The 14,598-nt window shown below is 54.3% G+C and overlaps 5 protein-coding genes across 5 annotated transcripts; 2 read left to right on the top strand and 3 right to left on the bottom strand.

Annotated features, from left to right (window-relative positions):
• Positions 1-10: 10 nt before the first annotated feature.
• On the bottom strand, positions 11-1,522 carry DACRYDRAFT_21995 (uncharacterized protein). Its single transcript, XM_040772631.1, has 6 exons — positions 1,154-1,522; positions 949-1,106; positions 806-894; positions 606-750; positions 290-558; positions 11-244 (listed from the first exon to the last, which is right to left on the bottom strand). The coding sequence occupies exons 1-6, from the start codon at positions 1,492-1,494 to the stop codon at positions 194-196; spliced, it is 1,053 nt and encodes a 350-aa protein (XP_040629199.1). The 5' UTR covers positions 1,495-1,522; the 3' UTR covers positions 11-193.
• A 1,079-nt stretch (positions 1,523-2,601) lies between these two features.
• DACRYDRAFT_21994 (mitochondrial Mrb1) lies at positions 2,602-3,731 on the bottom strand. The gene is made up of 4 exons (XM_040772630.1): positions 3,553-3,731; positions 3,312-3,483; positions 2,852-3,239; positions 2,602-2,806 (listed from the first exon to the last, which is right to left on the bottom strand). Exons 1-4 carry the CDS (start codon positions 3,707-3,709, stop codon positions 2,759-2,761), a joined length of 765 nt encoding a protein of 254 aa, XP_040629198.1. The 5' UTR covers positions 3,710-3,731; the 3' UTR covers positions 2,602-2,758.
• Positions 3,732-5,000: 1,269 nt separating this feature from the next.
• Positions 5,001-6,757, top strand: DACRYDRAFT_79069 (dihydrolipoamide succinyltransferase; the record flags this gene model as incomplete). The annotated part of the gene is made up of 8 exons (XM_040776372.1): positions 5,001-5,232; positions 5,294-5,334; positions 5,391-5,512; positions 5,566-5,731; positions 5,779-5,930; positions 5,976-6,409; positions 6,497-6,567; positions 6,657-6,757. The coding sequence occupies exons 1-8, from the start codon at positions 5,102-5,104 to the stop codon at positions 6,755-6,757; spliced, it is 1,218 nt and encodes a 405-aa protein (XP_040629197.1). The 5' UTR covers positions 5,001-5,101.
• A 662-nt stretch (positions 6,758-7,419) lies between these two features.
• DACRYDRAFT_21992 (uncharacterized protein) lies at positions 7,420-11,294 on the top strand. Its single transcript, XM_040772629.1, has one exon. It carries the CDS (start codon positions 7,510-7,512, stop codon positions 9,457-9,459), a length of 1,950 nt encoding a protein of 649 aa, XP_040629196.1. The 5' UTR covers positions 7,420-7,509; the 3' UTR covers positions 9,460-11,294.
• Positions 11,295-13,225: 1,931 nt separating this feature from the next.
• DACRYDRAFT_27262 (PIN domain-like protein) lies at positions 13,226-14,455 on the bottom strand (the record flags this gene model as incomplete). Its single annotated transcript, XM_040774293.1, has 5 exons — positions 13,226-13,591; positions 13,647-14,025; positions 14,074-14,193; positions 14,242-14,325; positions 14,379-14,455. Coding segments are annotated over 5 exons (1,026 nt in total), but the record flags the coding sequence as incomplete, so codon positions are not given.
• Between the last annotated feature and the right edge of the window lie 143 nt (positions 14,456-14,598).

Below are 14,598 nucleotides of genomic sequence, written 5' to 3'. Positions count from 1 at the left end.
GCTTGGCAGGGTTCAGCCAGAAAACAAATTCGGCCTGAGAGCCAGCACATTTCACCTGTCATTATACATATATCGGAATATTCCCATTCCAGTGCTCGCTATGATGTATCCAAGGTTTGGTAGACTACAAGTGTATTCTGCTATGCTGTCGAAACGGAAAACATAAATGCCGTAACCAATGACAAAGCCCGGGTTATGCGTCAGTGATCAACTCATGCCCACCCCGGATATTCACAAACGCGTACTGTTCACTGTCAGCAGCGTGCACGTCAAACTCTAAGCAACGCACCTCAGAAAGCGTAGCTTTGGCGTTGAGTATATTGACGTAGACCAGATTTGGCTCAGCGCGGAACGGACGGAGACCGGCACTCTCGAGCAGCTCGAACCACTCAAGGAACGTCGCGAAGCTCATCTTGGAGTCCCAGGCGTGGATTTCGACCTGAAGCTGGCCAAAGGGCAGGGGAAGACCACGCTCCATATAATAGTTGCAGAAACCACGGAGCACGTCGAACTCGGCACCTTCGACGTCAATCTTCAAGATATCGATCCAGGTGTGTTCTGAGCTGAGTAAGCAGAGTGAAGTGTCTTTTGGCCGGAGGGCTCACCGTTCAGCTTCATGAGCGTGTCGAGCGTGTAGACCTGGAAGTTCGGATCGGCCTCCGGACCATGGGAATCCTTAGGTCCCACAGCCCATTTGTGAAAATGAGCACGCCCTTTCAGCTCAGGGTTGTTCTCGATCTGAGGTCCCCACTATGCTCGCCGTTGAGTGCCCTGCGCCTGGCATGAGTGATGGTAGACAGCTTACAGAGTTGACGCTGTAGTCGTACCCGTAGACCTGGGCACGAGGGGCACGTTCAAGCAGCGCAGCCTCGAACGACGAGTCATCCGACACACCTGTACCAGCGCTAACCTTCAGAGTCTCATCCCTAAACAGGAAGCGGTACGCACCAAAGCTGTAGATCACAGGGCTCGCTTTGTCCGCGATCAGATCCATGCCGCAGATCCACTTTCCGCCATCGCCCAGTCGTCCAATCCGTTCCACATAATGTTGACAGTCGAAAGAGGGCAGGAAGAAGTCCCACAGCACCCAGTAGCTGCCTCCAGACCTGAGAGTCGTGAGTCAGGATCTCTTCCCCATAAACTACGGGCTTACGCCGCTATGTGTGACGGTCCGCCAAGGCTGTTGATGAATTCGTGCCGATCGTCCAGTACGACTTGGTACAGGTTCTCGCTGAGTGCGATCCGCTCTGCAAGGGAGAGCGTTGTTCCCGGGACAGGTCTACTGGGCCCATGAGGCGGTGGGGGCCGATCTCCTCCATACGGCGGTGGCCTATAGCCCGAGTGCTCATACCGTTCGTGTCCGAGAAACAAGACAAGAAGCATCAACACGAGGATCGCTCCTCCCATCAGTCGGTGCGACAGCTGTATCTGGCTCCATGGTGGTATCCTCCTGGGCAGGCCGCTCAAAAGCGACGTATAGCGGGCGGAGGGCATAGGTGATGACGGTACGGACTCAGCAGTGTGCGCTGGAAGGGTACCATCCTCACAAAATCCCAGCTGTCAAGCATACTTGCTCAAGTACGTGTACGAAACAAATCCGGGAGGCCCTGAATGCCGGTGCCAAGAGACTATGTTCCTTTTTTCGTGCGAAGAACACGGACTTGAACATTTCAGTTTCTGCACAGCCTAACCGAAGTCTCCTTGAAGCTGCCTTTTGTCAGTATGCATTATACCGAGAATAAGCTGTTGCATGGTTCTCACGATATACTCTGACCGCTGGCGCTGTTGAAGGAACAGAGTCGCAGTAGGCACTTGTCCAGAGTTCTATTCAAAAATTGCCTCCACTCTGAGGGTTAGGCTTCAACTCCCAATCAGAACATGTCAACTCTTGATCGTAGCTCATTTACTTCACCAAAGGCCCTCAAGCCCTTGGGGAAACTCTCTGGCACTCTGCCAAATCGGTCTGATTCCGTATAGGACCGTCGGGCTACCACATGGTCCGAACAATAACCTATCATCTAAACTCAGAACCTGTCAGAACACCAAATTGCGCCGACTGATGTCTGGGAACCCGTTGATAAGTTATTTGATCCGTTATTCCATCTCCTGCAGGACAGCCATGCTCTTGATACATCAGAGAACCAGCCTTCTCCTCGAGGGGCTCGACAGTCTTGTACATGATTCCTGACCACTTCGACTCTGTCCCAGGCCAACAGGTGGCCGTTGTAGGACCGTTCAACATTACAGTACGCTTGGGGAGCAAAGTCCATACATCTAGCTATAACCACTCGAGAGAATGAGCTTGCTTCGGAGCACTTGAGCGAGTTGCTGACGTATGACTCTTGGAGGTCAGAGACCGCTCTCTGCATAATAGGATTCTCTTTTTGGGCCGAGTGGGTTGTCGTATTCTTATGTTTTCATGGACGTTTCTTTAGGTGTTTATGGATGTGCTCTATGGAGTTGTGATGATGTGTAACTGGTCTGTTGATGTATCCCGCGTTAGGTGCAAACCCTGCTCCGAAACACGATGTCGTACGCATTTCATGCCTTATACGCATCCTTAAACACCACAGTCCGAGCTCACGATAAACTCGCAAAAGATAGTCAAACAGTGCTATTGGAGTGGTGCAGTCATGCGCTTTTGAATATAAAGATGTAGACATAGAGCTAGGCGCAGATTAAGCTACTAAGCGTTGGGTCATAACTCCACATGCAGGCAGATGCACATGCGGATCTAGATAGAGCGGACGGGGGGTGTTCAAGCGTCCACAAACTTGGTCACGCTGTTCAGCCACTTGACGTATTCCTGTGTGCTGTTAGTTAGGGGACAAGGAGAGTGGGGGAAGTGCACCTTTTGTTCTTTGTACTCCGCATAATCCGGGATGAAGCTCGCGAGCTCATCGGTGATGCCCCTCTCCTGGATATACTTCTCGAACTCCTCCTGCACCTGCACGTCCAGGTTATCAAACTGGGGGCCGATGTACATGCCCCTCCGCTCCCATTCCGCGTTCGCGGACATCTCCGTGCCCAAGCGCGCGTCGGAGTAGTAGGAGACGCCGTCGATGATGAACGTGCCTTCTTCGCTCATGAGCTCGACTACGAGTGCTCCGCCAGAGGGCTTGGAGATGGTTGCGCTGCAGCGGAGGGAGTAGGTCTGGGGGGGCTCTTCTGCGCCTTCCTCGCCTTCGAACTGCGGTTGCTCGTTATCGATATCCGCAATAGAGAAGAAGACTTTTATACTGTGTTCTTGTTAGCCAACCTCCAACCTCCGCTGCAGCTAGGGCTGCAAAGGAGAAAGGAGAAGGACGAACGTCTCGTTCCCGAATGTCCGTAGAAGCTCAACATCATCGTGCCCCTCCTTGTCCCTGATCTCCCAGACGTTCTGACCCTTGAACTCCTTCAAGAACTCTGGTTCAGCAGCAAGAGAATTCTCAGCTTCGTACTTGATCTCTTCTTTCAATCTGGAGGAGAGTGCTACGTCCGCTATTCCGGACCGATGTGAGCTGGTCTGTGATGGGGTTGGACGGTGGGTTGAAGAGAGGGGGGACGTACATTCACCTGCGGAGCGGGAGAGACGGGTGGCGCTGAATGCCCGGACTGGGAGACGAGATGCCGCAGGAAGGGTGGTACGGAGTATGGAGCGCAACAGCGGGCGGGAGGTGGAGCGTAACATAGAAGTAGCAGCAGGGAATGCACGGAGGGCGGACATGTTGAGCAGGACGATGAGGAAAATGAGGAGGACGATGAGGAGGAGGAGAAAGTGCCTTTGGAGTGGTCAAGGGAATTTTGGCGTGCGGACGGAGGCAAACGGAAGCGGATGCGCACGGGCGCTGTGAAAAAGGTTGAAAAAGGGCAAAGCGGACAGGGATTTTCACTATCATTCCTGCGTCTCCCTCCTCTCTTCCATCTTGCTTTCTTTTACTGTTTATTGACGCGCTCTTGTTGTGTGTAACGATACTGGTCAGTACATCATTTTGGTTGGAGTACGGAGGGTAGACGATGAATACTTTTCAAATTCAAACTAGAGTATCTGAGATCTCGCTACGGCGGGGTCGATGCTTTTCTTCAACTCGTTCTGATCTTCGTTGGGTTCTCTTCCCTCGTCTTGAGCTCAGAGCTGACGATGATAGTGTTTAGATGCGTGTGCGAGGTTGGATACATTGGAGTAACGTCCGGCGCAGCAGGACGTGCAGGAAGTCGCCAACCCAGCACGTATCGACCTGCCCCCAAACCCAGAGTGACAGAGAGTACCAGAGCAGACACCCAACACATGCACACACACCTGTGAGTACCTCCAGGACCGGTCGGCAATGATGTTATCAAGGAGTTACCGCCTGACTGTGCGCGTGACGACAACTCCACGGCTGTATTTATACTATTTTTCTGAGCCGACCGCCCTTCACACTTCCCACGTTCTCCTAGCTGATGCTGACTGGTTATCCTAGTACTGTACTCCGCTGCCTGCATGGGAGTTGAGCACTAATACTGCTGTGAGTACCTACCACGCTTGTACTTGTGTTCTCGCATGATGCTTTACACGACGGTCTTCGTACCCTCAGTGCCGAAACTGCCCGCCACAGCTCAATATCTCGGGCAACCCTTTCTGATCCCCTCTCCTCTTTCCCTCCCTCTGTTATCACGTTCGTTGAGTGCTGACTGAAGGTTGAGCCGCAGGTCCGATGCTGGCGTGTTTCGGTCCCTTGGCACTGACGGAAGGGACGGGCCGGACCGGGATGCATTCGATGTCCATGTCGCTGTCCATGTCGATGTTGATCTCTGACGATATAGACGATTAAAGGTATGTTATTTGTAGATAAAATGCTTATGAAAATCAAATACCTACTACAATCTGCATTACACACTCCTTTAATAGGAAGAATCCGGGATAAAAAGTTCAAGAAAGTATGACGTCCGCCCCTGTGCAAAAAACTGCTTCCGTGTCCTCGGTGTTACATTCATTCATTCATTCACCCGGTGTTCCTCGAGTGTATCGTCAGAGCGTCAGCAACGACTTGCACCTTGCTTGTCCTCCTCCCACCATCTCCGTCGCTGTCTTCGACGTCCTCGACTCACCTGCTCCTGCTCTTGCGAATTAGTACCGATGCCTAAAACTCCTATGGCACTCTTCGCAGCCGGGATGCGTCGAGCACCCCCACGCTCTATTAGGAGGTTCTCGCTCGCTCTCCAGTCCTCAGCACGCAGGAGCAGCAGGGTTACGAGGTCTGCTGTCACGTATGTCTTTCTCTTTCTGCGCAGGACGGTTTGGTACTGTACTGAGTACTGATTGGAGCAGGTTCCAGCTGGCAGGCTTTCGCACTTCCGCCCTTGCGCAGGGTATACCCCCTCCCCCGTGTGTTACCGAGACTAGAGACTGACAGACACATGAACAGAAATCGTCAAAGTCCCCCAAATGGCAGAGTCTCTTACCGAAGGTACCCTAAAGTCGTGGACCAAAAAGGTGGGCGACCGAGTGGAACAAGATGAAGAAGTAGCTGTGATCGAGACTGATAAGGTGGGCCCCCAAGCGCTGGTGTGATGGTGTGGGATCGCCGCTGACTAAGGTAGATCGACGTGACGGTTAACGCCCCCAAGGCGGGGAGGATCAAGCACCTCTTGGCAGCGGAGGAGGATACGGTTGAAGTAGGACAGGATCTGTTTGAGCTTGAGCCTGTGGAGGGGGGGGCGGAGGCTCCAGCTCCGGCGGAGGTGCCCGAGAAGGCTGCTGCACCTGGTGAGGGAGATGTTTTGCTTGTGTGTGTTGGGCGCTGATTGGGGTAGGACCGGAGGAACCGAAACCTGCGGCTAAGGAGGTCGAGAAGGCTGAAGCTGCACCTGCACATGTGCCTGTGCCTGAAGCGGTCGCTCCTAAAGAGGAGAAGCCTAAGGAGGAAAGGCCTGCTAAGCCTGCTGCCTACAGGGGAGAGACTCGGGTCCGTCCTTCCATTCCCATAGTACGCTTCTAACGCGCGTGCTAGATCAAGATGTCCCGTATGCGCCTGCGTATCTCCGAGCGCTTGAAGCAGTCTCAAAATGCCGCTGCCTCGTTGACAACGTTCAACGAGATCGACATGTCTTCCCTGATGGACATGCGCGGGAAGTACAAAGACCTGGTATTGAAAGAACACGGGGTGAAGCTAGGGTTCATGTCCGCTTTCGCAAAAGCGTGCTGTCTCGCTCTCAAAGACTTTCCGGTAGCGAACGCCAGCATTGAGCGGGACGAGATCGTATACCATGATTATGTGGATCTGAGCATCGCCGTCGCTACGCCTAAGGGGCTCGTGACGCCCGTGGTGAGGGGGGCGGATGAGCTGGGGATGATACAGATCGAGAAGGAGATTGGGGAATTGGGGAAGAGGGCGAGGGATGGGAAGCTTGGGTTGGAGGATATGGCCGGTGGGACGTTTACGATGTGCGCAACTTTTACTTCTGCTTCTGCTTCCATTTACTTGGGAGGTGAGGTGAGGTGATGTGAGCGGATGTGCTTATGATTGGACAGATCGAATGGAGGCGTGTTTGGATCGATGTATGGAACGCCGATTATCAATCTTCCGCAGTCTGCTGTCCTAGGTGCGTTTCCCCTCCCCTTCACCCCCTTGCCCTTCCCCCCTCCCCTCCCCCCTTCCCCCTCACTCATATCACTCATCACCCACACCCAGGCATGCACGCAATCAAAGACCGTCCCGTAGCCATTCAGGGCAAAGTGGAGATCAGACCAATCATGATCGTCGCCCTTACTTATGATCATAGGCGTAGGTAGGTGTAGGTAGTGAATAGGACAAATCAGCTCCATTTCCACCATTTCCCCCTTCTTTCCCCCCTCCTCACTCACACCTCACAGCCCCCCCCCCCCCGGCCCCCCCTCACAACAACATCCTCCTCGGATCCTCCAAATACTCCTTCACCCTCACAAGAAACTGCACCGCCTCCCTCCCGTCCAATATAGTTGGTATCATTTCTATTGAACACAAAAGGTGAACGGATGGTCCAACAGTCCAACCGTCCGTTGTAGTGCCTTCTAGCCCATAAGGTGAGATAGGTCAACCATCTAGTCCCTCACAACGCGGGAAAGAACGGAATAGCGACCGATACCACCCGCACACCGGAACCGAAATTGTTCCGAATAGAGTGGCGAACGGAGGCTGTCGTTGTCACTTGATTCAACGATGCCCCGTTCGCCCCTCCTCTCTCTCTATCTCTATCTCGAACCGTCATCTGCTTGCTGCTCGTCGTCCTCCTTTGATTGCTCGTCGTCTTCGACATCCATCTCCTATCTATACCATAGCCATTACCGCCATTACCGCCGCCATCACCACCTCCATCAACCGCTCTACACCTATTATCCCTCTACCTCCCAGATCTCACAACCAAACACCTTACATCCACCCACCCATCCCACCGCCAACCACCCCACCTACCGACTCACCAACCACCCACCCAACCATGTCATTCGCCCTCGTACTCCCACCACCCCGTCCACACCTAACAACACCCAGACCAAGACGCACCCATATGTCTCTCTCTCCTTCTCCTTCTCCTGCTCGTACACCCGCTCCCGCTCCTGCACCTGCGCATGCACCTATGCAGGTGCATGCGCACAAGAGACCGGGAGTGATCATGCTCTCCAAACCGCTAGGGTCGTACTCTCAAGAACGGAGAAGGGAACGCAAGTCCAAAGAAGGGGATAACCAGAACCAAAGAGAGAAGGAGAAGGACAGGGAGTCAAAGTACCCGGTTAGCATGCCTACGACTCCTACGCCTCTTATGCCTCGCTCGGAGAACAAAGAAGACAAAAAGCGGAAGATGAGGCATAATCGTACGAGGAGCGCCGTTAACACCCCCATCCCTACTTCCACTCCCACTCCCGCAGCTGCAGCTGGTACAACGGCTTCCCCTGACCGGCCCACTTCTCCCTCCTCACCCACCCGTCCCCCTCGTACTCCGCCTTCCCCAACTCAGACTCAGACACAGTCTCAGCGTAGGAAAGGCTCGCAGAGACGCAAGACTGCCCGGGCTCTGCATACACCTGCTATTATGCTTGGACCTTCTGCGTCTGCCCCTCAGCTGGAGGACGTCTTCTCCTCCTCACCGTCTTTGCCCCTTGCTGCCGCTGCGCAGGTGCAGGACGCCACCACCACCACTGCTGCTGCTGCTACCGCTAGATCAGCCCTCGCACAAAGTCTTCGTAACTCGGCAATCACACCCCCTATGCATATATCTGACATCGTGCCAATCACGCCCGGTTCGGCCCCTGCAAGTGCTTCTCTCCTCTCCACCCCTGCGCCTATTTCCCCTCCCGCTCCTGTCCCCGTCCCTACGTCTGGTGCGAATGGTGCGAACCAGAAGAAACGGAATCTTAGGAATTCGATGATCAATATCCCCCTTTCTGCAAACTCCCCCGCTATATCCACCCCTGTCAAAGCCAGTACCGGTCCCGGAAAGACAGGCAGCCTGCGGATCCCCCGCACGCAGAGTCACCCGTTTTATCAAATGGACCTCTCCCTCTCACCCTCACCCTCGTTATCCCGGTCTGTCCCTTCCCAGAGCCAGAGCTTGCGGATGTATTCTGGCTCTTCGCCGGTGTTGAGTACTCCTGTGCGCGCTGTCCCCCCCGCCGCCGTTCCCGCTACTGTTCCTGGTCCCCGGACTGGTCCTGGGAGTGGGAGTGGGACAGGGACTGGCGCCCGGCCCCCCCCAAACTCGGAAACGAAACACAAACCGACGCTCTCACTCGCACTCGCTTCTCATGTTCCCCTGCCGGTGCCGGTGCAGATGCAGGCTGCTTCGTTGCCTTCTACGCCGTTGCCCAGGCTGGATAACGCGACTAGTGGCAGTGGGATGGGCTCGGGCAGGGGTAGTGGCCCGGGCATGGGTATGGGTATGGGGAGTGGGAGTGGAGGGTACTGGAATCATGCGAGGGGGATCACATTCCCCTCCGCCGCGGGAGGGGTTTTTCCCCCGATTCCGATGCCGGTGCCGGGATCGATATCGATGCAAGAACTGGAAGAATCATTCGCTTCGTATTCCTATTCTTCTTCTTCGATGGAGGATTCTGACCTGTCTGTGGATGTTGAGGGTATGGGCACGGATATGGAACTGGAGGAACAGCAGGAGGAAAGGGAAGAGATCGTGTTCTTTGGCCAGAAGGATATGGACCGTCTGGACCGGGTGGATCGGAAGCTTACAGACCGAGCGAGGGGGAAGGGGAAGGATAAGCTGCCTAAGGAGGTCAGGGAGACGAAGAGGCGTGAGAAAGCAGAAGAACGTGCACTTGCGAAGGAAACCAAGGCAGCCAAAGAAGCTAAGGAACTCAAGGACAAGGAGCCAAAGGACAAGGAGCAGAGGGAGAGGGAACCGAGGGAGCCAAGGGAGAAGGAGCAGAGGGGAAAGAAAATCGTCTATGCCGGACCGCAGTTTTATAATTCTCCGGCACCGGATGCGTTGCCCCCTCCGACGTTCTAACCTGCGTGCACGGTTAACGAAGACGAAGGCGAAGGCGTTGGACTCTTTTGACGGTTACTGTTATTTGGCTCTCTCTGGACTCTCTGGATTCTCTAGACGTACACCCCTAAACCTCCCCCTGCCTTTCAGGGTTCTGACGCCCTCCTCTTGCACTCCCCACCCCACCCCACCCTACCGCACCTCCCCTCCCGCATCCCACCCTCCTGCACCCCACCCACCGCATCCTACCCACCGCATCCCCCACCGCATCCTACCCACCGCATCCTACCCACCGCATCCCCCACCCCACCCCCCACCCCACCTCAACACACTCGGTGACAACAATCGACGGCTCCCGGTTCCCGGTTATCTGGCTCTCTACTAGACCTCATCCATATCCACATCACATCCACATCCACATCACATCCACATCCACCCACCCACCACACCCAACCACCACACCCACCCACCGCACTCAAGAAGCAGGCTATCCCCCTCTACAGCCAGTAGATGGCCCCACCTGCTTTCCTCTTTCCTGTTTCTGTATACCACGGGGCCTGGGCGCCCTGCCCTCGGACGCTTGGTCCTCGGCTCGATCTGGCCCATCCACCCGCCACGCTTGTAAAAGTTGTAAAATCAGTACTTGCAGTCTCCAGTCTCTCCGGTCTCTCTCTGGTGTCTCTGGTGTCCCTGGTCTGTCTGCCTGTCTGTCTCGTTCAGTCTCCCTCTCTGTCTCTCTCTGCAAGCATCGTGTCTTTTTATCGAACTGATCGAAAATCTGCAAGATTCCCGAAATTTTTCCTTTCTCGAAGTTTAGTCGATCAACCGTCTGCGTCTATCGTCGGTCGTCCTCGATCAAGATTCCCCTCTTCTGTCTCTCTCTCTCTCGCTTTCTCCCACTTATCGACCAATCGCTCTGTCGACTGGTCCAAATCTTCTCTCTATGAAACCCGGTGAAAACGCGCACCAACCCGACCGACTTATTCCGAACAAGACCGATCCTTGATCCTCGTCCTATCAAAACCCCAAAGCCCAAATCGACTCTGCGCTGCCTGCCCCACAGCCGCGCGCGTCTCACGTGTTTCCCTTCCCTTGCGTTTACGTCTCTCTGCGTCTGCGTCCTCGTCAGCTTTTCCTGGGTCATACATCGATCTCTCTCGAGTCTCAGCGTCGTCCTCATTGGGCAACAGGTCAAGTCTCGATTCCCCAACCTCCTCGTCCATCGACCGCTTCATATCCTCTACTTATCTTGTACGATAGGCCCAACAGGGCACCGTTACCCCCCTCCCCTCGCCTGGGCGCCTTGTCAACCCCGCACGCGCCTCATCCGCCCGGAGCGGCACGCAACACCCCAGCTCTCTCTGGATACATACATCGCAACCCCAACACTGTAATTGTGCAATATCGTATCGAAACCCAAACGTTTTATCCATATCGTGGGACATCACCCTCTCTAGTCTTTATCTACACCTACAAGGTTTCACCTACCGACCGACCGACGGACTAAGGACGACCGACTGGCCGTCACTAGTACTGGTGGTCTTCTGCTGTTCTACGGAACGCCCCCGCTATCCGCTATCCGAGGTCCGCTATTCCAACCCTGGACTCATCCCAAGCTCCAAGCCGAGCGTCTCTTGCCGTATCGTATCTGGCGTATCAACCCAGACCGGCTCCCACTCTCCCTCCCTCCCTCCTGCTCCTGCTCCCGCTCCGGCCGCTGTATGCCAATATCTTTCCACACCCGCACCTTGCACCTTGCATCTTGCACCGCACAACGTACACCCCGGTCCTGGCACGCTCGTTCTCTTCCTCGTTCACCCGACCCGTTCACCCGTTCATCACCCGTCGCTTCCCCCCCGCCCTGCCTCGCCCCGCGTCGCCCCACGCGCAGGTCCCCGTCCTCAGGTCAAGCGCAATGCCCCCCTTGGGTGCCTCGTACTCCGTCCGCTCCCTGCCTGGCAGGCCAACCTTTCCCTTCTTAGGTAGTTCATCACTCTTCTTTTGGGAAAATTTGTTGTATTCGGCGTGTGATGTTACTGGATATGAAGGAATGAGAATCAGATGTTGTTGGTACCCTTATCCTTTGTCGTTCGTCGTATTGGGAAGACTTCCCTGTTTGAAGACTGTGTGAGAACAGACGCGGTATGAGGATGATACACGTTCCTGGTATTTCTGGTGTCATAATGAAGGGATAACTATGTGGATTGGAAAATGCAGTGCATCGAGACTGGTGTAGTATAGTACAGTTGCTAGAGGATATACAGTATGCAAGTATGCAATAATGGTGATATCGGGGAACGAAAGACATTCACGACTCCATCTGAAGCGAGTTGTACTTATTTATCCCACTCTCGAGAACTGAAGTAAACGGGAGTGAGATCTCCGAAGTACAGAGTCCACGTCCACCTCCTTCCTGGAGCTGCTGGGCGTCTTGTTCTCCTTCCCTGGTTTGGAAACGGGCTTCGTTGGCAGAGGCTCTGATACTCGTCCCTTTGTGGATGAACGACCTGCCTTCGTCGGCTGGAAAGGCTTGCTGGCGATCATCGTCTTCCGGCGGCCATCAGCAGGCGTGGTCTCAGAAGACTAAAGCTTCATCAGTAGACGTTCGACGAGCGCGTGATATGCTTACGCTTGAATCGCAGGCATAGCGACTCCACCAGGAAGCCGATACCTGCTTCTGTCGCTTTTCGAGCTCTGCATCCTCGTCCCCGGAATCCAACATGGCCTCTACTTCCGACTCGATTGTTCTTGTCTTCGATTTGCTCGGAACCTTAGACAGGGGGCGCTTGACTTCCCGGTTGCTGATGATATCGTCCCCATCCTCGGGTGTTACCGGCCACTCGTCGATGTCGCTCGTCTGCGGGGCAAGCATGCGAACAACCCCAGTCTTTGTGTGAGTCGGTGTCTCCAGAACTGTCTTCTGCGGGAGGCGAAAGAGAAGTCGATGGGGATGATCCTTTGATGGCGATGCGGGACTGGAGACTTCGATGGCATCTTCCTGCCTTGCTGGATGGCCTATTTCGGTATAGTTCACATCTAGTGGGGAGGATGGAGAGCCGGCTAAGGGAGGAGACGGCATAAAATGAATAGATACAGCGGCCGGCGAAGAAGGCGGTAATGGTGACATGTAGCCGGTTTCCTGTTCAATTTCAGGACAGGCAGGCGGGAGGTCATCGACATCAATCTCTTCTGGGGCACCGATCTCGCATGCATCTGAGGCGATGGTCTCTGGGCTTGTTGGCTGTGCGCATCCCCCACCAAAGAAACGACTGTTTGTCTGGTGAACCATCTCGGCTAAGCATGCTTCAACTGGCGTGGCAGGAACATCTGGAGATGGATCTGGAGGGGTGGCTTCTGGGGTGTCGACAGTTTCAGGATCATTCGGTGGAATATCTTCTATTCGTGTAATGATTTGAATCTCTGGTTGCTGAGCTGCTGCGAGCCGTGCGCGCTTGGCTTCTTGAAGCTCTTCACCGTCCTCTGCTAGTCTCCGCTTGCCGCTGCCAGAGGCCTTGAAGCGACTTGCTAGCTCTGGTGCTGTTTGAGATCTCTCTTTCTTGTCTTTATCGATGCGACCTAACGTATCCATCAGCACGTTTTTCGCAACGTTTTTCGCCGCTGCCTACCGAAGAAGCTGTCAATGGTCTTCGTTTGTTTGATACTGCCTGTGCTTGCCCTCCGGTTGTTCGTACTGTTCAGAAGGGGCTTGGTCTGTGTTTCTCAGTTTCCATATGCTTACCAAAGCGGGCGAATGGCTTACCTTCTTAATCTCATCAGGTCGATACCAAGGACTGATGTCTTTGATGGGTTGGTGACTAATCGGACACAGTTCACCAGACGCAATGCGCTGTGCGATGCCTGGATCCAGATCCGCACCAACGTAGGCCTCTTTGGCATCATTCCATGCCACCTCCCAAGGTCTCTCTCGGAGATGTACAAGCTTCTGTGCCAGCGGACAGTACACACGCTGGAACACGAAAGCTAGCTCGGCCATCTCGAAATCTTGTTGATATCGTTTTGGTACTTTCATCTTGCCTTCTCTACGGACGTGCTGCAGGACTCGATCGACAGTCTTCCATTGTCGGAGCAGTCGGTGGGCTGTCTTGAGACCCATCCCTTGGATTGATGGCAAGTAGTCACACCCGGACAGCATCTGCAAAGACAGATTCGGAGTTAGAGCAGATAGATCGAAGGCAGACACTACTCACAGCCATCCACCGAAACTCTTTATCACCCCAGCCAACGAAACTCGCCTCTTTGCACTTTGTCAACCTACTCCGTCGTACCCTCTTGCACTGTCCATCGGTATCCAGCTTGAAGAGAACATCTTTGCAGCCAAATACTAGCAAATCCGAGTCTTCCGTGATGATGCCATGCACGTGCCCGGCGTTTTCCAAATATGCCATCTGCGCATCGGCCTCGTATGGCGCGACGACATATTGTACATCCTCTGACTTGAGGGCTTTGATGACTTGGAAGGCGTGCTCGGGCGTGATGTCAAGTGCTTTGACGTAGAATTCCCGCGCTTCTGAGGCTTTACCCTTCGCGAGGAGCTCCCTTGCCTGTGCGAGGGCCTCTGCACGGCTCCTACTTGAGGTCAGCACAGACCACCTGTTTCGTCTGTTCAGCACATACTTTGATCGCTCTTCCTCAGTTCCCTTCTTTGCTGGGAGGGGCCCTCCATCAAATACGACGAACGGTTCGATGTTGTGATATCGCAAAAGTCGAATTCGGCCCATAAAATAGTCGACATACCTGCCATGAGTTAGGCATCGTAAATGACGGCACATGATAATGGCTCACTTGACAGTCTTCTCTCCCTTTGCTAGTTGTTCCGCGCATCCCCATGCGCCCTTATGTAGCCAACTGTATCCATCAATGGCGTATCTGCAATAAGGGATCAGTTGGGGAAGCTCGAAAAGTCTGTGCAGTGCGCGTACGTTCTCCCAGCAACCTCTGACACGTGGATATCCTCTCTAATGTCTCCTAAGAGGGGCAGAAGCCCCTTGATACCCATTATGTATCCAGTGTATTTACCAAGAAAGCAAGCACTTGTGAACAAGAAAAAGTAAGAGTGGTGCGGTGTGGTAGGGAATAATAAAGGGCGTCTGATGGACGCGGTGCGGATGCAAGATAAATCAGTCGCGCCAGGTCACGCGT

The sequence above is a fragment of the Dacryopinax primogenitus genome (genome assembly GCF_000292625.1).
Source record: "Dacryopinax primogenitus strain DJM-731 SS1 chromosome Unknown DACRYscaffold_8, whole genome shotgun sequence".
Taxonomy (NCBI): Eukaryota; Fungi; Basidiomycota; class Dacrymycetes; order Dacrymycetales; family Dacrymycetaceae; genus Dacryopinax; species Dacryopinax primogenitus.
This window is presented reverse-complemented; position numbering and strand designations above follow the sequence as displayed.

Bases quoted from the DNA above. Each gene is read 5' to 3' on its own strand.
- DACRYDRAFT_21995 (XM_040772631.1), bottom strand. From the start codon at position 1,494: ATGCCCTCCGCCCGCTATACGTCGCTTTTGAGCGGCCTGCCCAGGAGG. The intron at 895-948 runs GTGCGTACCGCT...GCGCTGGTACAG, and splicing joins CCCTGTGATCTACAGCTTTG to GTGTGTCGGATGACTCGTCG. The intron at 559-605 runs GTGAGCCCTCCG...TACTCAGCTCAG, and splicing joins CACGCTCATGAAGCTGAACG to AACACACCTGGATCGATATC.
- DACRYDRAFT_21994 (XM_040772630.1), bottom strand. From the start codon at position 3,709: ATGTCCGCCCTCCGTGCATTCCCTGCTGCTACTTCTATGTTACGCTCC. The intron at 3,240-3,311 runs GTTCGTCCTTCT...ACAAGAACACAG, and splicing joins CGGACATTCGGGAACGAGAC to TATAAAAGTCTTCTTCTCTA. The intron at 2,807-2,851 runs GTGCACTTCCCC...AACAGCACACAG, and splicing joins CGGAGTACAAAGAACAAAAG to GAATACGTCAAGTGGCTGAA.
- DACRYDRAFT_21992 (XM_040772629.1), top strand. From the start codon at position 7,510: ATGTCTCTCTCTCCTTCTCCTTCTCCTGCTCGTACACCCGCTCCCGCT.